This window comes from Ananas comosus, linkage group 3 (assembly GCF_001540865.1).
Source record: "Ananas comosus cultivar F153 linkage group 3, ASM154086v1, whole genome shotgun sequence".
NCBI classification, from domain to species: Eukaryota; Viridiplantae; Streptophyta; class Magnoliopsida; order Poales; family Bromeliaceae; genus Ananas; species Ananas comosus.
This window is the reverse complement of record NC_033623.1, coordinates 8697560-8721433: the sequence shown is the minus strand read 5'-3', so window position 1 is coordinate 8721433 and position 23874 is coordinate 8697560. Positions and strand designations below refer to the sequence as shown.

The 23874-nt window shown below is 35.6% G+C and overlaps 1 protein-coding gene across 4 annotated transcripts in view; it reads left to right on the top strand.

Moving 5' to 3' along the window:
* Positions 1–23874, top strand: part of LOC109707712 (ATP-dependent zinc metalloprotease FTSH 12, chloroplastic-like) — a 61704-nt gene extending 37830 nt beyond the window's left edge. Inside the window, exons 12-20 of one of the 4 annotated variants that reach the window (XR_002215567.1) lie at positions 5423–5542; positions 5623–5739; positions 5897–6073; positions 7734–7853; positions 7945–8019; positions 15349–15456; positions 19238–19318; positions 23188–23326; positions 23412–23874. Coding sequence is in view for 3 of the 4 variants with exons in the window: in XM_020229200.1 (XP_020084789.1) it covers positions 5423–5542; positions 5623–5739; positions 5897–6073; positions 7734–7853; positions 7945–8019; positions 15349–15456; positions 19238–19318; positions 23188–23265 (876 nt within the window). In the remaining variant the exon portion in view is untranslated. Of the gene's footprint in view, positions 1–5422; positions 5543–5622; positions 5740–5896; positions 6074–7724; positions 7854–7944; positions 8020–15348; positions 15457–19237; positions 19319–23187 lie in introns of those variants that run through there. The other 3 variants (XM_020229200.1, XM_020229201.1, XM_020229202.1) reach the window with 3 other exon arrangements.

Here is a 23874-nt window from a genome sequence, read left to right as displayed (position 1 = left end):
CTGCCGCGCCCTTGTACCGGTACACGGGACCTTGTACCGGTACAGGCCCTTAAACCGAGCGCAAACCGAGCCTCGGGTTTGCCTGTTTCGCAGAGCTTGTACCGGTACAAGCCAGCCTTGTACCGGTACAGCGCCTGAAGCCTTCGAACCCGAGATTACGCAGCCTGGCTGCGATGGTTGTACCGGTACAGCCATCACCCTTGTACCGGTACAACAGCTCCAGATTGCTGATTTTCAATCTGTTTTGATTTCTTTTCGCGTCCAATAACGCTAAAACTATTCCAACACTTTTGGAACTCATTTTTGCTCTTCCAAACATATTGAAACATCGAATGGGACTCGTCCAATTCGTTTAATCGCTCACTTTGGTCCATTTGGCCAAAGTTAGCCAATATCGTCGAATTTCGATATCTTACACAGTAAATAGAATATGAAAAGTAGTGAAAATTAAAGAGATGATGATTATCTTTTTATATTAATATCTTTCCACTTGCTCTGTTTGGACAGAGGAGGAAAGGGGGAAGAATATAAAGTAAAGAGGGAGCCACGTTCTTTCTCCAACGTTCTTTCTCGTTAGGCAAAAGAAACGTAACCCACGTTCCTCTTCCGATTAGCGTTAAGATATGGAACGGGAGAAAATCTTGTTGGGTTTCTTTCGCACCAAGAGAGAGAATAAGATAAATAAATAAATAAATAAATAATAAAAATAATAATTAATAAATAACAGTAAATAATAAATAAAATAAATTCAAAAGTAAAATAAATTTAAAATTCAAATTTGAGTTTTTCTCCAACAATCCCCTACAAAACTCAAAATTTTTAAAAATGAGAATTCAAATAAAAATTAAGAATAAATAAAATCAGTGGGTGTTTATGCTATGCAATGGACGAGGTGCCTTTAAGAGACTTAATGCAACTTAGTGTCAGCAACTTCCATCAGAAGGAATCAGAGTGAACCAGACCTTGAACTACGTTTGTTTGGCCCTACTTCAGCTACCACACACAGTACAGAATTTTTCGTCACGAGTTTGTGCATAAATGGCCATGTACAGTATCTTGATTTTTCATAAGAGTTTCTATAGATGGCCCACATCTTATAGCCGCGGCCATATACGGATACTCTTATATAGGTGGTCTCCTCCAGAGATGTGTGTAGAGTCACAGCTCGCGAAAATTACCACCTTGGACCCCATCAAGAGTTATAACTTATAAGCTCAACCTCAACCATTGCACAGAATACTATTCACCATAGGGATGGAATTGGAGCCAAAACTTTATAAAAACTGTAGAAAGTGATTTTTGGCTAACCTAATAGCTTGTTTTTATTACATTGAACCTTCTTCAAGGGATCTTCTATCACAAAGATTGGATTCCCACTGCAGGAAGGCCCTTTATGGGCAAAGCCCCATCCCCATCGATGACTCCAGGATCTTAATCCTATTCAGGCCTTTTATCAAGTAATTTGCAAAATTTTGTTCAGATTTGATAAAACTTAAAGCAATAACATCATGAGAAGTTAGTCATGTGATAGACCTTTGTCTCAACTTAATATGTCTGTCAGCCGTAGAATTTACCATTTTTGCTTACAAACTGAACACTAAGATCAAAAGAACTAAAAACAGGAGAGCAATCATAATACCCAAATTTACCAAGCTGATAAAAGCACCTACTTCCACAAGTTCTGAGGTACCTAGAACTTAAAATCATGACATTAACCATGTCTAATCGGGTTTGGTTCAATAGCAAACAGATGGTTCAAATAGATTTGATTGCAATTAATTGCTTTCAAGTAAATAATGATGCAATCAAACAATATACTGCAATCAAATTTATAAAAGGCTTTGATCTAATAAATAAAGCAAGAATGAATGTTTGATGCTGCTGGTTAGAGAGGCTTGTTTAAAGATTTTGGAAAGTAGCTGCGGGTTCAAGTCCCACAATGAGAAAACCCCTTTTTTTGGCAAAATAAACCGAAAGCAAAAGCCTCTCCTTTTTTTCCTTAAAGCTACAGTAAAAAAGCCTTACAAATTCCGTACATTTTTTAAAAAATCAAACTCTTTTTTTAACAGTAATACTCCACAAATAAATATTAGTAAAAAATTCACATAGATAAACTATAAGGATATGCAATTAAAGATTTAAAGTGCTAACCCCAAGATATTTAAATTTTAAACATGCAATCAAGTTATCAGACGAGATTATATACAATAAAAGTTTTAAAGTGAATTAACACCCGTTAGAATTTTAATCACAATTAGATGGGTTTACGCCTTAGATTGTTGGGAAAAATATAGTATGACTAAATATGACTGTAATCAAAATCTAATTAATTTAGTGATAAATATAAAATTAAACTTACAGATAAGCCAAAAATCTAAATAAAAGATTTGATCTATTTGAAAGCATGCGTAGCACTGCCCTAAGGCGTATTCCTGTCCTTCGTGCGGATTAACCGAGAACACCACCCCAAAGTACGACTGGAATTCGTCCTCATGCGAGCACGATCGTGGCGGAGGTTGACGGAGATTCTTTCAACACCTAGTAAATAGAATATGAAAAGTAGTGAAAATTAAAGAGATGGTGATTATCTTTTTATCTTAATATCTTTCCACTTGCTCTGTCTTGACAGAGGAGGACGTGAGGAGGAATATAAAGAAAAGAGGGAGCCACGTTCTTTCGTCAACGTTCTTTCAGGTGATAGAAATGGAACCCATGTTCCTCTTCCGTTTGGCGTAAGAAACGAAACGGGAGAAAATCGCGTTGGGTTTCTTTCGCGCCAAGAACGAGAATAAGATAGATAGATAAATAATAAAAGTAATAATTAATAAATAACAAATAAAATAAATTCAAAACTCAAATAAAATAAATTTAAAATTCAAATTTTGAGTTTTTCTCCAACACAATAAAGTATCCTTTTACAACAACGATGACTACTTGCCTGTTGATAGAAATGTTTTCTTTTTTGTGTGCCCTTTCTCTCCACTTGTAACATGAGAATTCTGTCATGTCTTCATCTTTATGTTGTTGTTGTTGTGTGGTGTACCAGATGTTCTTTTGGCTTATCGATAAGCAAAAGATAGCTTCTCAATAACCTCTAGGCCATTTAATAGTTCCTACTTCTTTTCCACTTTCCTGTGGGTCGATCAGAGTGGATGAATCCATGGAGCTTAGAAGTCTAGAAATTAATTAGGTCAAATGTGACCGCTCTCTAGGAGTTCACCCTCCTCGGGATAGCAAAATCACTGAGGAGGCGAAGGGGAGCATAACATTTCTTGGTCGGCCATTGTGCATATACGCAACATGATTGTAGTACTCTTGAACAACTATGGCATAGTTCTCATTATCTCAAGCAGCAATTCAAGGCTAACCCGAACTATGCTACTACTAACTTGTCCACAACGGTCCTTTGTTCAACTATGTCCAACTAGCATGCTTCTACAATGATCATATCAATCCCACGACAAGTACATAATGTAAGCGTGAAGTTTTGGTATGAACTATGAAAGCATGCTATCAATACATGGATATGCAAAGTTTGATTCATATCAAGTACATAGGGAGCTAGATGAGTTTTAGGCAAACCGTGGTGATGCTAAACCCACTTTTGATAGAGTATGTCATGCCCCGGCACAGAAAACCCACTAGGCACACAACAGATCTGCCGCACGATAGTTTTCTTTGTATGTGCACGGCGTGAAAATACAAAGCTCCTACGAGTTTGACCCATGATTTATAAAGAAAGCTAAATCTAGGATTATATATTTTTGAAACATTTGTAGGTCTACAAAAGTTTTGTTTACATTCCGAAACGACAATAATGTTGGGTTGTAAATTTCCTTTAAAACAAAACCAAATGAGCATCGACATAGGGGAGGCTCTATCTATAGCACGACCCTCAGCGGCATTCCTCTCCACCTTGCCCGACGTACCTGAAAAATAGTGGGTGAGAAACTTATAATAGTTTTTCAGTAGGTAGAACAAATCGACGACGGTAAGTTGCACTTAGTAGACAATAGAACAATGGTAAGAAAAAGTAAACTAGAAGGGACGACGAGTATGTGTAAGTATGAAGAATTGCATGACTAAACTCAGGACGTCTATGTTCAAATCAATGTTAATTATGAGCAATCATTTGTCAAGTATCAGATACCGAATAGGTATCACCCAATCTGTGGGTGATCCTGTGAATCAGTGCCATAGCAAACATGGGGCAGTTGCTGCTCAATGCTAAATCGCGGCATGTGGTCGAATCGCGGCCTAACGGGTTGAATTGTGACTGCATTTTTGGAAGAGCTTACCTACCATGAGGTTGATCAGGCCACCATGGTGGTGATAAGCAAGCATAACATCAAATGGCTAGTTTTCATGTTGTATGGTCAACATCAATAGTAGCGTAGAGATCTAAGCAAGGATTCAAGTGCCGTGGCACGGGGTTGTGCCGGAAACTTGCCGGCACAGTACGGCACGGTGCGTGCCGAGCCGTGTTGATGCGTACCGGTCAAAAAATTTTTTGTGTGCCGACACATAATAGCATGAAATATTTATTTTCTTTAGCAGCAAAATATTCTAACTATTTATTATGTCTTTTTATCATATCTTTTGAACTTTATTGAGGAAATTATTTACTAATTTAAAGAATAGAGGGTTTTGAAATGTGCTATCGGCACGGGGTCTGTATCGTACCGGTATCTTGTTGGCACGGTATGGCACGGTGGATACGGCCCTTGCCGACGGGCATTTGAAACCTTGGATCTAAGTGCCATGCCATAACCAATTATGAGGGCTGTGCTGTAGAGATCTAAGTACCATGCCACAACAAATTATGAGGGCCGCTTTGGCCTATTCTCCAACGACGACCACTAGTCTTACGTCATTATGAATAATTTAAGGTTCATTAAGCATGCTTTTCTATGTGGCAAATGAGGAGTACATCAAATGAATAAATAAAGCATACTATTACTATCATCTGTCATGAACGAATAAGTAATAATAGTATGCAAGCCATCATCAACCAAGTTATGTATAGTAGGTACCACATGTAGCTCATGAATAGTTTAGTAGTCAATAAGGGTAAGGAGAAATGACCAAGTCACTGGATTTTTACTAATCCAACTTCGGAGTGAGCACCCACCTTACGTAGTTCCCATGATGGTTACGACACGTCTGCGTCTCCCCAATCCCCACATGGATGTAAGAGAGCATAAATGGTCATACACTAAGTTTGGACGCGACCCCGACCAATAGAATTCATAAAATCTCTTTTTCTGAAGTTTTGGTGTGTTAGGTTTTGGAACTTGAGAGTTGAGACTAAGGTTCCGGAACTGCCCACAAGTTTTACATTTGAATGATGTCTGCTGTTTATGCATTCTATTCCTTTTTCTGTTTGCTCTTTTGGAAATCTATAATGGTTGTGGTGGCTCAGGTTAGAAAAGGCCATTCAATGATTACCCAGCAAGACATTATTGACGTTCTAGATAAACAGTTGTTGGAGGGTATGGGTGTGCTATTGACTGAGGAAGAGCAACAGAAATGTGAAGCAAGTGTATGTTATCAAGTTTAATTATGTCACTTGGTCCAAAATTGATGGTGTCTATATTATCCTGATGCTATTTGCTTAAATAGGTTTCTTTGGAGACAAAAAGACTACTTGCTGTGCATGAAGCTGGTCATATATTATTAGCTCATATATTCCCTCGATTTGACTGGCATGCATTCTCTCAGTTACTTCCTGGTGGCGAGGTATGTATGTCAACTGCATTTGAGGTTAAAAATGATTTTACATGACACTAAGTTCTGCAGATGGGATTTGAATATCGTGCTTGTTGATGTTTGTTCCCTCGTCATAATTTTCCAGTTCTTGGTACTCCATCTAATATTTTCTTTCGAATATTACCAGGAAACTGCCATATCAGTATTTTATCCACGGGAAGATATGGTTGATCAAGGATATACAACCTTCGGATATATGAAGATGCAAATGGTAGTAGCACATGGAGGCCGCTGTGCTGAACGAATTGTTTTTGGTGATAAAATTACTGATGGTGGAAGAGATGACCTTGAAAAAATTACAAAAGTATGTTGAAAATCCCTGGTTTTCATTAACTACTATGTTGTCTTTAGTTTATTGAAGTTTAATTGAAATTAGTCTTTCTATCGTGCTCTACCTGGTTGTAGCTATGCTTTTCATTGTCTTTGTATTAGTCATATGCAGTTAACTTGTATTGAATTAGTGTTCTATTTGCCGATTTTAACATACGAGTTTGACTTCAGCCCATTGCAAGATTGTATTAATCATATGATATTTTAAGAAGTGTGTTGCACTCGTAGGATGTTTTGTTATATCTTTGAGACTGGGGAGGTCTATTCCTTCTCTCCTGTAAGACCGGTTTGGATGCTGGAACAAGTTATATTAGAGCAAGTTGCTTTTGATGGGTCTTGTTTTTCTCTTGATTTTATAACATTCAAACCAAGCGTGGAAAAATTTTGTCGAGTAATTGCAATCTAGGAGTTTGATTTTAGTTCATCACAAGATCCTCAATCATGCTTTTTCTAGATGATGTATTCCACCTATGATATGATTTATCATATTCAAAGAAAAAAGACTTAAGAGGCCATATTTATTGTGTAGCTATGCTGCTATAGACATCCTTTCATACTCATCAACAATTGCCATATTTATGTTGAGTAAACAAAAATAATATGCAGAAGAAGTTTGTGCTTGTAAATAGGTTCATGCCTCTGAATAGCCGGTTAACATGTCTTGGTTAAGTTACTCGAGCATCCATGCAAGCAACAAAGTTCCATAAAAAGATAGTTCTACCATACAGTTGTCACTAGTTGAACCAGCAACCTTGTCTTCTTGGATGAATTGTTGATTGCATTTTTGTGATTACGTTCGAACTTTTAATTCTTCACATTATAAATAGATATTTCCCGGATTGGTGGATTGAATAAAAATCAGGACAAATCATGTAGCCTTCAATTTCTTTTTCTTTTTGCTCAATTTGTTCTTCACCTTAATTTCTTTGGTACGGAGCAACCAAATGCACATTCTGCTCAAATCCAAGAGACCAAGAGACCAAGAGCCTTGACTACTATGAGTATATTGATTGTCTAATTTTACCCTATTAATAAAGAGGACAATATGTGCCTGTAAATTTATTGCAAGTTTGCAACTGTTCTTAAGACTATGTCATTTCTTGCTGAAGTAGCTCATGCAATCTGAACTCCACTGTTTGAGCTATATTTCCTATTTGGCCTTCTTTCACACTATTACTGATAGTAAAACAATTGGAAAAATGAGATTCAGTTCTCAATTGCTCCTACAGGAAATAGGTTTGTCTATAAATTATCCTAAGGATGATGTTTCATGTAGTTTTTCTTATGCTAGTAATCATATCCTTCTTGTAATTGTAAATACTCAAATACTTTGTAATGTCCTGGCAGTGTACTACAACTTTTTATATTGTAAAAGATGAACTTCATACCATCTCGAACTAAGCTTCTATTGTGGATAGCGCGTGTGCAAGAAAACCATTGAAGACAAATTTAAGTAGACTGGTCCTGTGTTGCTGACTTTTTTATAGAAGAACCTTGAGCTTTTCCATAGTATTTACTATTAGGATATTTGGATTTTGCAATTTATTTGCCTTTTGGTTCTCATTGAGCTTTAAGTTTTCATGTTTAAAAAATAGTGAATGTAGTTTATTCATTACACTTTGAAGTTGTGACAGATTGCTAGGGAAATGGTAATAAGCCCTCGAAATTCAAGATTAGGTCTTACTGCGTTGGTCAAAAGATTTGGAATGATGACTAGGCCAGATAGTCCTGACGGCGAATTGATCAAGTACAAGGTTCGCGGTTTTTGGCTTACAGTGGAATAATTTTTTTTCATGGTTCCTTTCTATAAATCTTCTCTTGTTAACATTTTCTTTTCTTTTTCAGTGGGATGACCCTAATGTAATTCCTGCTGATATGACTGTTGAGGTGTCTGAGCTATTTACAAGAGAACTATCAAGGGTACATCATTCTTCTCTTAGATTTCTAAAGATCAGAAAGATCATTCTCTGCTAATATACTGATACCTTCTGCAGAGATTTCTGTAGTTCAATGTTGAATTCCACCAAAATTGTTGACACTGGTTTATAGCAAGGTTATATGTTGTTGCAAATTAGTATTGGATAGAGCTTTATATTGCTCTGATGATTATTAGTCTCATTGAGGAAGATATATCCCTAAGTCAATATTTCCTATCTTTTTCCTCTTTTAAACAATTCTCTCATCTAGAGGATTTTTGGGAGGGTTTCTCTTCGATTGCATGAATAAGGATTTAGTTGGTAGTCTGGTAGATACTCTTAGACTCATTTTGATTGGGTACAAAATTCTTGGGGATAGTTTATCTGTTCTTGAGAAAATGCAGTACATATCATGTAAGGGATGTCATATATATATATGGCTAGGGCTACTATACTCATATGAGTATAGAGCCTTTTGTACTCATAAGTTTTCGGTCGTTCAGATGAAAAAATGTGTGGTTAGGATGAGAGTGGTTACGATTAAGTTGATAGTGGGCCCCCCAGGGTTGAGTGGGTGGTTGGTTAAATAGTATAATCTAACGGGTGAAAATGATTAAATAGTAGATCTAGCGGCCAAAAACTTATGAGTACAAGATGCTCTATACTCATAAGAGTATAGTAGCCGGACTATCTCTCTCTCTCTCTCTCTCTCTCTCTCTCTCTCTCTCTCTCTCTCTCTCTCTCTCTCTCTCTCTCTCTCTCTCTCTATATATATATATATATATATATATATATATATATCAAGGATTTAAGTGCCGTGGCATGGAGTCGTGCCGAAAACTTGCTGGCATGGTATGACACGGTGCGTGCCGGGCTATGCCAATGCGTGCCGGTCACAAAAAATTCATGTGTGCCAACACATAATAGCATGACGTATTTATTGTCTTTAGCAACAAAATAATCTAATTGTTTATTATGTATTTTTGATAATCAAATCTTTTAAACTTTATTGAAAAAATTACTTACTAATTTAATGAATAGAGGGTTTTGAGCTGTGCCATCGGTATGGGGTCTGTATCGTACCGATATCTTATTGGCACGATACGGCACGGTAGATACGGCCCGTACCGATGGGTGATATAATTATATATATATATATATATATATCAAGGATTGAAGTGCCGCCCCATGTCGTAGGGTACGGGGCGGCACAGTACCGGTACAGAGACCCCTCTTCGTGCGTGGCACGCGGGCCGTGCCGCATGAGATAGAGCGGCACGGCGACGCGTGCCGCGGCACAGTGCTGTGCGGCACTATGCTCTTTTTTTTTCTGCTTATTTTTATTTATTTTTTAAGGTAACTTGAGCATTCGGGTAATCTACACCCTCCCCCAAGGACATTGCAAATCGAAGATCTACTTGTTAGGCAAGTCAAAAAAATAATAATTTAATTTTTTTTGTTTATCAATATAGGGCAAATTTTAATTTGCATATCCGATCCATACCGCGAGGGCCTCGGATGTTAGTGGTGGGCTAAGGGCTCTCGCCGATATCCATATTTTCACCACAGATATCCATACCCACCACAGATATGCCGAGCCTCCGTTTCCATATAGATATCCATATTTTCTTCACAAATTATTTTATCAAAATTTGTTGCACCACAAAACTTTTGCCGAATTAGGGGAACAAAATCGAACTCAATAAATAAATTTTGAGCCACATCAAACATACAATTTTATTTGCGTTAGGAAATTGAAAATACTGATAAAATTAAAGTTAAATTAAATCAATTGATACTAAATTTATTTAATTTATTTGTCATATAATTTATCGCTTAATTCTTTTGATAGATCTACTAATTTTTTGAAAAAATTAATTAAAAAAATAATTTTTTAAATAATTTTAAAATTATTTTTTTTGTATTTGATAAAAGAAGACTGTAATATGATCAAAGAAAAAAAAAAAAAGATGTCTTTGCATTTTAAAATTCTAACTTGTAAAAATTTCTATTCTACATCAGGTATAGTTGTATTTTACCTATAAAAAAGCTTACAAGTATATTAATTGATGAGCATAGTAAGCCTATACATAGCAAATATTCATAATCATTTGATTAAATCTTTCAAATAAACATTATAAGAGCTTATTGGAACAAAAAAAAACTAGAATAAGTCATGCCAAAGTATGCCAGTAGAGGTCATGCGTATCTATCGGCACGTAAGTGTACCATGTGTTGGCACGGAAGCGTATCATGTGTTGGCACGGAAGCGTGCCGGTGCCCGTACTGTGCCAGGCAGATAGCGGCACGCCCCCGATCCACTACACTTTAAACCTTGAGTATAATATATATATATATATATATATATATATATATAGAGCTAGGCTCCTATGCTTTCGAAAGTATGGAAGTCTCCGTACTTGTAAGTTGTTTTCAATAATGGGACATCCGATTTGGCGATCGGTTCCGTTAGACATGATCTACGCTGTTGGAACTACCTAGAAACCAAATTTCATAAATTTTTGACTTCGTTTGTCTAGTAAACGAGTAGCCTCAAAATGAACGGCTGAAAATAAAAATCTAATAAAAAACAGTGATAAAGGACTCAAATTTCAAATCGGAAGTATTGGTCTTGCTATTGATGTTCAATAGAATTTTCTATTAAATTTTCATCTAATTTGGATACTTCTACATCGTTGAACTTAAAAACGTGCCACATCGGCCGTTAAAATAGTCATTTTTGAGACCTTTTGATCGCTTGGTAAATGATGTCAAAAAATTATAAAATTTGGTTTCTAAATAGTTCTAATAGGGTAGGTTATACTTAACGGAGCCGATCACCGAATCGGATTTCTTATCATCGAAAACAACTTACAAGCACGGAGGTCTCCATACTTTCGAAAGTACAAGAGACTTACTCTATATATATATATATATAGAGAGAGAGAGAGAGAGAGAGAGAGAGAGAGAGAGAGAGAGCTAGGCTGGTATACTATCGGTAGCATGGAGGCCTCCGTGCTACTAAGTTGTTTTCAATGATGTGGCTTCCAAATCAATGATCGACTCCGTTAGACTTGATCTATAGTTCTATACTATTAAAAATATTTGGAAACTAAATTTCATAATTTTTCGACTTCATTTGGCTAGTGATCTAAAGGTCTCAAAATTGAGAATTTTAATGGTAGATGTGATGTGTTCGTAAATTTAACGGTGTAAAACAATCCAAATCAAATGAAATTTTTATAGAAAATTTTTTTACTATTTAGAGTAAGATCAGTACCTCTGATCTTGAATTTATAGCGACATAAATTGCATAAAAATACTTCTGTCAACTATCACCTGTTTGGATTTGACTACCTAACCATTCAAAATTTTGATTTTACTACTTGACCTTTTAATTTATTTGATTTGAGCCAATTAGTGGCTCTTTAACTTCAAAATTTTAGTGCGCTATTTATTTTTATGGTTTTGATTAGTATTTTTATGCAATTTATGTCGCTATAAATTCATTAAAGTAATTAGCTTAAATCTTGAAGTCAAAGTGCTGTTGATTGACTCGAATCAAACAAATTGAAAGGTTGGATAATAAAATCTAAATTTTGAAAGATTGGATAGCCGATTCAAAATGGTCTATAGTTCAAGTAAGTTTTATATGTTTTTACCAAATATATATTTTCATGTAGTATGTACACATACTCCAACTAATAGTGGCCATAGGGACCCACTAACGGAGGTTGCATGGATCCCTTCTACCCACCCCCCCCTCCCCTCCCCCTTTCCTCCCTTGCTGCGGAAGGCCCTATCCCCTTTCCTTGCGCCCCCACCTTGCCTTTCCACCCGACGCAGCCTAAACGCCTCCTTCCTATGCACCTCTTCCTCCTGTAACCTAACCGCCCATTAGGCGATTCTCGGGGGCGAGGTCAGGGCACACCGCCCCAACACGACTGCATCGAAGCTATACAGAAGGTGTCCTCTGCCACTGAAGGATGAGGCTGCCGCCGCTGCAGGAGGAGAGGGTCGGAAGGAAGTAGGTAGGAGTAATAGAGAAACCTTTCCCCCTGTTTTCCTTCCGTTAGTTATAGCCGCCAGACTTAACAGCTACTATACTCACAGGAGAATAGCAGCTGCACTATATATATATATATATATATATATATATATAGTGCAGCTAGAATACTATCGATAGCAAACGGGCTCCGTTGCCACCTATATGTTTTCGATGATAGAGCTTCCAAATCAATGATCGGCACCGTTGAACATGATCTATACTACGANAGTATTTTTATGCAATTTATGTCGCTATAAATTCATTAAAGTAATTAGCTTAAATCTTGAAGTCAAAGCGCTGTTGATTGACTCAAATCAAACAAATTGAAAGGTTGGATAATAAAATCTAAATTTTGAAAGATTGGATAGCTGATTCAAAATGGTCTATAGTTCAAGTAAGTTTTATATGTTTTTACCATATATATATTTTCATGTAGTATGTACACATACTCCAACTAATAGTGGCAATAGGGACCCACTAACGGAGGTTGCATGGATCCCTTCTACCCCACCCCCCCTGCTGTGGAAGGCCCTATCCCCTCTCCTTGCCCCCCCACCTTGCCTCTCCACCCCACGCAGTCCAAACGCCTCCTTCCTATGCACCTCTTCCTCCTGTAACCTAACCGCCCATTAGGCGATTCCTAGGGGCGAGGTCGGGGCACACCGCCCTAACACGATTGCATTGAAGCTATACAGCCACTGAAGGATGAGGCCGCCACCGCTGCAGGAGGAGAGGGTCGGGAGGAAGTAGGTGGGAGTAATGGAGAAAACTTTCCCCCTGTTTTCCTTCCGTTAGTCATAGCCGCCAGACTTAATAGCTGCTACACTCACAGGAGAATGGCAGCTGCACTATATATATATATATCGTCATTTTGGGGATCGTGCATCCTATTTGATAATCAACACTGTTAAACACGACCTTGGCTATTTGAGCTTATTGGGAATCAAATTTCGAGATTTTATGATATCATTTGCATGATGATCAAGTGGTGTTGAGTTCACCTTTGTTTGAGTTTAGGCTGACAACTGGTTGTAGAAATGCTAAAAGAACAGTAACTTATAGTAATTTATCACTGGTTCATTTGATCTGCAATTCGAGAACATTTAACAATCAGGAGATTGAGTTGATTTGCAAGATTCATTCTCCATTCTCTGTTGCTGTCACTGCTCGATTTGATCTGCTAAATCTGTAATTTATTTGCTCTTTGACCTTGCTATATTAAACCCTTTAGATTTTTCCTCTGCATTTATAACTTGTTCAAGACTGCTTCACACAGATTAGTTAAGAGTGATATGATTCATTTGTTCCCTCTTATTTGCTCATTTATAATTCAATGAAATGGATTTATATTCTTTTTGTATTTAATGAAATTTACTCATCTCACTTGTACTTTTCATCACTTCAAACAGATGTCTTACCATATTCGACTAGAAATCAAATTTACTCCTCTCATTTTATGACTAGAAACCAAATTTATGATTTCAGTTCACGTATCTTATACATTAATATTGTAACTCAGCAATTCCTTCCTTTAAGCCTACCATGTGAAGTCCCTAGTGACCCCATCATTAGATTTTCCGGAATCAAATCTTGCTTTGTACATGATAATGATAACCATCAATACTAGTCTTACCATGTTTGACTTGAAATCATAAAGCATAAGCTGTTATCAATCTGCTGTCTGGCTATTTTGTTGGTTATTCGACACACTCTACTATGTCTTCACTCTTCAGTATATCCTGTTCTATGGATTTACGCATTAGAAGTCATGTGTATTTGAAGAAAATTGGTTTTGGCTGTCTTATTTGAAGAATATTGTTTTTGGAGACATTCTTGGAAATCACCCTTTTTCCTTTAAGATTGTAAATTTTGTAGTTATTGGTTGATCTATATTTGCGCTAGATTCATATCCGTGCAATGCATTGATGCGTACATAAAAACATTTATTTTCTATTTTATTTTTTGTTTCTATCTTATTTTTGTATATCTATGTAATATTATTCCACTTTTTCTTATTTTTATTTCAAGTTAAGATAGATCGGTTATGTTTTTCTTACTCACCAAAATCTACTCTTATCTTATAGATTTAAAGTTGGATTGATTGAAAAGTTCTATTTTATGTTATAAATTTAAAGATGGTCCGATTAAAAATTTGAGTAATTTAAGGGGTGTTTTTAAAGGTAATGACATGGCGTCACGAAAATACACTATATTGATATATTGATAATTTGATATTGATACTTAAGTATAAATAATTTTATTATTAATTGTTGATATACATTTGTATAATGTTACATTTGTATAATGTGGCAAATGGTATAAAGAAAGTTCTGTATAGGTTTTCCTCTGTATAACAGAAACAATTGCTTTCTAGTTTCTACATATGAAGATACAGTAATGACAATATTTTTTAGATGCTTTTTAGAACAAATGTGTATAACAGAAACAATTTTTTTCTAGTTTCTACATATGAAGATACAGTAATGACAATCTTTTTTGGATGTTTTTAAGAACAAATGTGGAAGAAATTAAAGTGTGGGATAATTTTGACAAGAATAATTTGTTATATATTATATATTGGCAAATTGTAGAAAATATGATATTTCTTTTGCCGCCTAAGAAGCATTATGTCCTAAATTCCTCGAAGTAATCAGTGTTGTGTTATTGAGCCTTGAGTTAGTGCCATGCTCCTCTCCCTATGTCCATTTAATACAAGGATAAAAGTGCCCATCGGTACGGACTGTATCCACAGTGCCGTATCGTGCCAGCAAGATATCGGCACGATACAGCTCTCGTGTTGATGGCACAACTCAAAACCCTCTATTCTTGAAATTGGTAAGTAATTTTCTCAACAAAGTTCAAAAGATTTGATAAAAATGCATAACAAATAATTGGCATATTTTGTTGTTAAAGAAAATAAATATTTCATGCCATTACGTGTCGGCATACATATATTTTTTGTGACCGGCACGCATCGGCATGGTCCGGCACGCACTGTACTGTACAGTGCCGGCAAGTTTCCGGCACGACCGCGTGCCACGGTGCTTAAATCCTTGATTTAATATATTTCTAATAATTTTATAGTTGAAGGAATGTACTAATATATCTGGGAGAAAAAAGGATTCTTTCCATCTTTAAATGCTAGTTAAGATGCATTTCCACTGAACTTTGTTAATTACCTGCTATAAACTTGAATAGGTTCTTTCGATTCTAATCATGACTAGTTATTCATCATTAACTTTGTTGATGGAATATATTGACGAACTATTTGAATTCCTTTGGCAGTATATTGACGAAACGGAAGAAATGGCCATGAATGGTTTGTTGCAGAACAGACATATATTGGACATGATTGCGAAAGAACTCCTAGAAAAATCTAGGTTAACCGGATTGGTATGTGATACAAAACTTGCTTTTGTTGCTCTTTAGATCTATTATGGTATTTTCTTTGTTATCACACTGATGGAGGGTGCTTCAGTAGACTTTTTAAAGCATCATTAAGCTAGATCTTACCTTAGTTTTTTCATTGGTGTGTGTTAGCTCTCAACGAACCATTTTATGTTGGCTGTAACTCTTTCAACTTCCACTTATATTGGCTTACCAAGCAACCATAATCTGTAGTCTCTAATGGTACGCTAGAGAATGAAAAAAACTGCAAGATAGGAACATACTGCTGAGCTCAATTTCCTCCTATGCTCAATTTCCTATGTGATGCATTCAAGACAAGGATATTACTGCTTTATCTTATTATATAGATAATCAAATCAAGGATTAAAGTGCTTATCGGCACGGGCTGTATCCACCGTGCCGTATCATGTCAGCAAGATATCGGTAAGATATAGCCCCCGTACCGATGGCACAACTCAAAACCCTCTATTTTTGAAATTAGTAAGTAGTTTTTTCAACAAAGTTCAAGATTTGATAAAAATACATAATAAATAATTAGCATAATTTGTTACTAAAAAAATAAATATTTCATGCCATTACGTGTCGGCACACATATATTTTTTGTGATTGACACGCATCGGCACGGCGCAGCACGTACCGTGCTGGCAAGTTTCCGGCACGACTCAGTGCCATGGTACTTAGCTATGCTGCACAGATACGGATACGGGGATACGGATACGACACGATACGGATATGGCGATACGGCAATTTCTAAAACTTCTAGGATACGATACGCGGGATATACTTGAATAAAATATTATTTTAAATATATTTAAATATATGTTGATTATATGTAATAATATATTGAGAACAATCAGGATATCTGGATTATATTAAGGAATATATTCTAATATGCATTAACTTGTATAATTGTTCTACATATGTTCATAAAAAAGGATAATCAATCATATAAAATAATAATTCAAAAAGTATCAAACCAACTATTATCTAATTTGATCAAATGATAATAATAGATATGTAGTCGCACAAACTAGATAATTAGCCATTTAATATATATGTCTGTTTTGTTAGTTCTATTATTAAAATAGTAATAAAAAAATATGCTAACAATTTAATAGAGAAGGAAAAAAAAAATATTTTCTATAGCCTTTGTTGCTTAATACTAGGTTGACAAAATAGACGAAAGAAAGTAAATACTGTGTGAAGATAGAATGAGAGGGAGTGCCTTCTACTATTCAAGAGCAAAAAGATAGATAAAATGACAAATTGAACAGAGATTGGCGTTTTTCTCACTCTTTTCCTTCTTTCCAATAAGTTTGGATGTGAGTTTTTAAAAAAATTTTAAGTTTCGTTCATTTTAGACCAAAAAAGAACATGGCCGTGTCCCCCCTTGTATCCCCCCGTATCCCTCACGTATCCGAGCCGTATCCGATATTTTTTTATTTTTTAAAAATGCTGGATACTTCATTCCCGTATCGGACACGTATCGGGTGTGTATCGGGCGCGTATCGGTATCCGATACGTATCCGATATGAGTACGGCATGAAATTTGAAGTATCCGTGCTTCATGGGTACTTAGATCCTTGAATCAAATGTACATCTCAATAAATCATGCTAATTGTCATGCCTCGAGACTTTTGTAAAATCCTTTATGCCAAACTAGCGGAAAACATATGAATTTTTTTAACCTAATCCGAAAGACTGTCCTGAGCGTGCACAGACTCGCCACATGGACAGACTTTCTCCTATCCAAACAAACAGAGTTTCGTTTGTACATGCATGGCGTAGAAACCTAAAGTACAACAATCGACCATACTATCAACTACAATAACAATAAACAAGAAGAAGAAGAAGAAGAAGAAGAAGAATGTAATTTAAAAACAAATTCTATAAACCAAAAGAATCTACAGGAAACTACTAAGGAGTACAAATCCACCTCTACTATCAAGAATGATAAATTCAATAACAAAATGAGCCTAAATGTAAGAGTATAACTAGAACACAAAGTTGCTGCACCACTGCACGTGGACACGTCTATCTAACCGTGCTTTCATGCGCCCTCGCGAACCTCATATCCAGTGTTACCTGTGGAAAACAGGTGGTGAGAAACATGTACACATGTTTTCCAGTGGATACTGCAAGTAATCAAAGGCAAGATGTACTTACTGGTTAACAAAGAGGATGATGGGCTTTTTTTGCATTTAGACCCCTGGCAAATTTTTATTTTAAAAAAAACCCTGTCAAAATTTAATTTGCAAAAATGGCCCTGGGCCTGCCACGCATGCGCCACGTCAGCGCCACGCGGGTAGGACTGGGCCCGTGTGTTAAGTTGAACACGGTGAATGGTTCACCGTGTTCAAACACGGTGAATGGTTCACCGTGTTTAGTATGTATTTTTTGTATATTGAAAAGTGGAATAAGGAGTAGGGATGTCAATAGATATGGATATCCGAAATATTATCCGAATCCAAACCCGAATAAATTTTATATATATACGTAATTTATTTTTGTTTATTTATACAATATATAAAATATTTAATAATTTTTATTTCTTAGATCTTCATCGAACGGTATAGATTTTTAAAACCGCTTGGGTTGATGAAGATCTAAGGATGTCAATAGATATGGATATTCGAAATATTATCGAATAAACCCGAATAAATTATATATATATATATATATATAATATATATATATATATATATATATTATATATATATATATATATGTTAATTTATTTTTATTTATTTATTAATTTTTATTCTTGTTTATCCATCACGGCTCATAGATTTTTAAAACCGCTGGGTTGGATGAAGAGATCTAAGGAATGAAAAATTATTAAATTATTTATATATTGTATAAATAAAAATAAATTATGTATATATATGTAATTTATTCGGGTTTGAATTCGGATAATATTTCGGATATCCATACCTATTGACATCCCTACTCTTTATTCCACTTTTCAATATATAAAAAATATGTAACAAAAAATACGTACTAAACACGGTGAACCATTCACCGTGTTTGAACACGGTGAATGGTTCACCATGTTTAACTTAACACACGGGCCCAGCCCTGTCCGCGTGGCGCTGACGTGGCGTATGCGTGGCAGGCCCAGGGCCATTTTTGCAAATTAAATTTTGATAGGGCTATTTTTAAAATAAAAATTGCTCAGGGGGCTATTTGCAAAAAAAGCCCGAGGATGATATAGTGAATATAACAAGTATAGTTTGGTATAGGTGATACAACCGCAAAAGTAAAGCAGAAAAAGAGCGTACTGTTAAATAATTGAAATAAATGTCACTATTGTAATACAGATAAACAGCTACGTGTATGCATCAATCGGACGAACAGTCCAAACTCCAAACCCAATGCAAATACCGTCATGTTGGTCTAAAGACCTCAGGCAATGCCACACCTGTGCTCAGTCATCGGGCATACCACCCCATGCAATTATTCCTAGTGGTAGGAGGGGCGATCATTCTCTGACCATATCGATATGACGTATGCCACCTCAATATGATTGGTTGGGGGCAGCACACCCAATCCATTGGAATCTTTTTAGTTATTAGCCAAAATTGAAAACTTCTTGAACATAAGTTTGATGAAGCTCCTTGAGATGACTTCATGCTAGAGAGCAGCATTACTTCTGTAGTGCTATGCATTACAAATTTATCCTACAAATGCATTTGCTCTGCTGCGAATATTTGGTGTGTATTCGTGATCCGTCATTAGCTCTCTCATTTTTTTTTTCCTTTTTCAGGAAGTAGAAGATAGGATGAAGCAGATGTTCCCTGTCATGTATGAAGATCTGGCTGAACCATTCCAGATAAACATGGACTTGGTATTCGTCTGAACTTCCCCTAAATTTTCCAATAGCTAGCTTTGTTGTACGTGAAATTCTTGATGCTAATAATATTTATGGTTATCTGCAGGTTACTTAATTTGCTGAGTTTATGTTTCAGTTTTAACTCGTATCTTCCTATATTCCTATCACTCAAAATAGTATAATTGCATTTTAGACGAACTTCATATGCAACCATCAACTGCACAGGCACTTTGCGCTCTCTCCTCTCCAAATTTAGCTGCTTGAGCAAGCACAGCACAATAATCAGATAACTCTAAATAGTAAAGATAAAATTGCATGACGGTGAGAGGCAAACATCCTCGTCTTTATAGATTAGCAGAAATACAAACATGCAGTGGAAGAATATTGAAGCAACTATATAGAAGAGTAGGGCCTAGACGCCTACTTTGGAGATTCACTGGTAATATGCAATTTGATGCTTTATAGTACTCGGGAAAAAAAAATATCGAAACAGTTTTAGAGCTTTACTCCAATGCTTTGAAATGGTAGTGGACAGAAGCATTAACATAATACTTCTCTGTGGCAGTTCTGCCACCATTTCAAAGCATCGAAGGATGGAAGCTCTAAAGCTCTTTTGGACTCTTTGGATTCTCAAACGCTTCAAAGGGGGTATGTGTGTAAACACTAATTCTTGAATTAGGTATTTAGGTCTACCGTGCTATGTGACAGAAGTAAATACGGAAGAGTAAGTTATACAGCAGTGCAAAATAAACATGTAAGGCATGCAAAAGAAAATATTAGATGTGGAAAACTTTAACAGCCTATTGGAAGCACGATTGGTTAAGTATCTTGTCCAGCAAATATTTGCTTTTGCTCCAGGGGAATATAAGAGTTGGTTGCCTTAGGGCTTGAGAAGATGTCTATATGTAGATTAGAAGTAAGGATTTAAGTGCCGTGGCATGGAGTCGTGCCGGAAACTTCCGGCATGGTGCGTGGCGGGCCGTGTTGATACGTACCGGTCACAAAAAATGCATGTGTGCCGACACGTATTGGCATAAAATATTTATTTTCTTTTCCAACAAAATATGCCAATTATTTATTTTGTACTTTTATCAAATCTTTTGAACTTTATTGAGAAAATTACTTACTAATTTAAAAAATAGAGGGTTTTGAGTTGTACCATTGGTACAGGGGCTGTATCGTGCTGATATCTTGCTGGCACGATACGGCACGGTGGATACGACCTGTGCCGATAGGCACTTAAATCCTTGATTAGAAGGATAATCAACCCTATCCTTTGCAAAGTACGATAAATCACCTCATTTGCAAATTCTACCGACCAACAAAATTGAATTATTTTTCCAATAGCTAAAAGCCAAATTTGTATGCCGTAATTCCAAAGGTATCGTTTTGTTCGGGTATAGGCAAGAACGGCCTATTTCAAGGATAGGTATAAGTTCAGGTATAAGCAAGAACTAGACCAATTTTGCGTTTGGATGAAAATTGGGTAGTTCTCTGAAATAAGAAAAATAGCGTTTGGATAGATAAGATAGAATAATAAGGATAGTGGGTAGTTATAAATAAAAAATAATGATATTACCCCTCTCATTATATTTGAATTTGAATTTTTAAATTTTATATTTATATTTTTAAATTTAAAATTTTAACTTTTAAATTTCGAAATTTGAAATTAAAATTTTAAATTTTAAAATCTCAAATTTTAAATTCAAAAATTTAAATTTTAAATTTTAAAATTTAATTAAGAGTCTAATTATAAATTTGAAAAAATAAATATATCACAAATTTTAAAGTTTCAAATATTTAAAATATCAAATTTCTAAATTTAGAATTTGATTCTAGAATTTAAAATATAAACTTAATTTGAGATCTACAATTACTAAATTTTAAATTTAAGAATTTTAAAATAAATAGTGGGTCGGGACATTAATAAAATTCAATTTAATTATAAAAATTTATACAATTGATAAAAGTAAATTTTTTAATAAATTTTTATAAATTTTTTTAAAATTTTCTTAAATAAAATTTAATAAATATTTATTATAATATTTAATATAATTTATTAAAAATATTGTTATAATTTTTTAAAAACAATAATATGTATTAATATAGTACAATTAATAATTTTATAATAAAAATAATGTATTATAATATATAACATATTATATTTATATAATTTAGTTTGCTTAATTTATAATTTTAATTAAGTTTGAAATTAAGCATTGGAATAGCACTATTCCACCAAAATGGTGGAATAGTAAATCCCAAGCTATTTTGGGACAACCGGAAATAGCAAGGTTTGACCGGGATAAAATATCCCGATCAAAAATCATCCCGTTTGGCGGAATAGCGGGGATAACTTTCGTTATCCCGCTTATACCCTGAACCAAACGGGGCCAAAGGGAACTCCCATGTAGGCCAAGTTATCCATAAGGTCGTCCTTAAAGGGCCTTTCTTAGATGTCCGAACATGTTATACAGTGATAACTATTGCTCTGGGGATTCTCTTCTCTAATTGCAACATATCACTTTGCTTCTGCGCCATGCGAGATCTTGCCTGTTATGATTTTCTAGGGCAATGCATTCTTCCCACTAGGAAATCAATATTATTTTCCAGGATAATGCATTCCTCCGACAAGGAAATCAATCTTATTCCAAGAAAATGACTTGGATACAGCATACACAATGCTGTTGTAGAATCTTATCATACTGCTGCCTTGCCTTTGAATACAGAAAAGAGATGTGCAGAACAAGATTTAGTGCTTCCAAATGGGCCCTACGTAGGAAAAGAGTATACTTTTCCATAAATGCTGAATGTAAATAACAGTGCAGGTGTCCTAGCCGTCAGTCGCTTACAATATTATTTAACCCCTCACGGTTGATCACTTGCTGCACAAAATCATCTGGTCTCTATCACAAGTCATGATAAGGATCTACCACATGATGATCCCCTTGTCATCTATAACTGATTGTACAAAATGAATGTGAGCTTGTAACTCTCGGCTAGTAACATGGCATCTAAAGAGCATACGCTATTAGTAATAGCTTGATAATTGTAGAAGACATGATTGCAAATGAATCTGCATTACCAATTAACCTTTATTTTCTTTTGTTTATGCATACTACTCGTCTCCACTTAATTAAGCCTAAACATGTTACGTGGGGTACTTCTAGACTACTGTCAATCCTTTTTTATGACAGTAAAAGCTCATTGTACTATTTTATCCATTAGTTGGCATAGTTAAGCTCTAATAGCTGGTGTGGTCTTTTTGACTGTTTGATCCAACACTTCAAACTGACATATGCTGCCATTTTTGGAAACTCCTTTATAGGAGTTTTTGATGATTGTTGGGCCGTGTCAAGTCTTATTTTATTCTTGTATGTGCTTGCACTCTTCCAGTGCTTTTAGGTGTTGTTTTGATTGGTGCCACAGTTCACTGATTATTTTCTCCCGGAGATGTGATTTACTGTTAAACTGTTTCTGTTCGTTAGGCTCATCTCTATATGCTTGTTTCAGATCATTAAACTTGATTATCTTGAAACTATAGTAGTAACGTTGTCTGCTGTTAAGTTGTCTCTTTGGCAACTAAGAAAGATATAATTTGAGTTCACAGAAGTATCTTTATTTTACTTTCCTTTTGCCTGATACTTTTATAGCTTGTAGACATGTCCCATAATATTTTATGGCCAGAATAATAATTACTGATTCATTTTCACAAATAATGCCTGCTCAGTGAGGATGTAATTGAAGGCAAAAGTTTCTCATGTATCTAATCCGAATTTAGAGTCTTATATTTTCGTTGTCACTTGTTTTTATCTTTTCAAATATTTGTGATATCACCATTTTGTGGTTTTCTGGCTTGAACATTTTTCTTTCTAATTTTCCAGGATCGACCGTTGCCTGTAAATGATCGCGTGCGCTACCAACCATTGGATGTTTATCCAGCACCTCTTCACCAATGTTAAAGTTTATCTGCTGGTTCCCACAGATGATGGCACTTGGATGCAACTCTCCGTTCTTCTGATGGTTTCTTATCTTCTTGATGTTCTACAAGGAAATCAGCTAATGACAAAGGCAATTTACCAACAATTTTGTTCGCCTAATTCTGCAGGATTCGAAGTTGCCTCAGATTCAGCTCCTAGCATCACTTAAATTATGACCGAGTTTTGGACTAACAAACAAAAGCTTCTGCCAGCTCACGAAATCATTGTTTCAGGGGGCCTTCTAAGCTTGGTTGAAGTTTCTGAAGTAGCCTAGCGGCGGGAGCTAGAGAAAGACTCTGAAAGAATTGAAAAATGAAGGGGGAAAACCAGTCATTTCCAATTTCCCAGCGTTGTTTCTTTTGGATGTATTTGTCGCAGTTACATTGGGTGCTAGCTTCTTACAATTGTTTGTTTTCTTCCTCCTTGTGCTATATATAAAAAATCGACAACACAGCTAGTCTGACAAAAACATATTGTTCGCGAACCTCTCTGTGTTTTGTTGTAGACAGTTTTGTCTTGCTCAATTAGCGAAACAAACATTCAGGGCTTAACCTCTAAAAAAAATGACGGGATATTCCTATTCAAACTCCA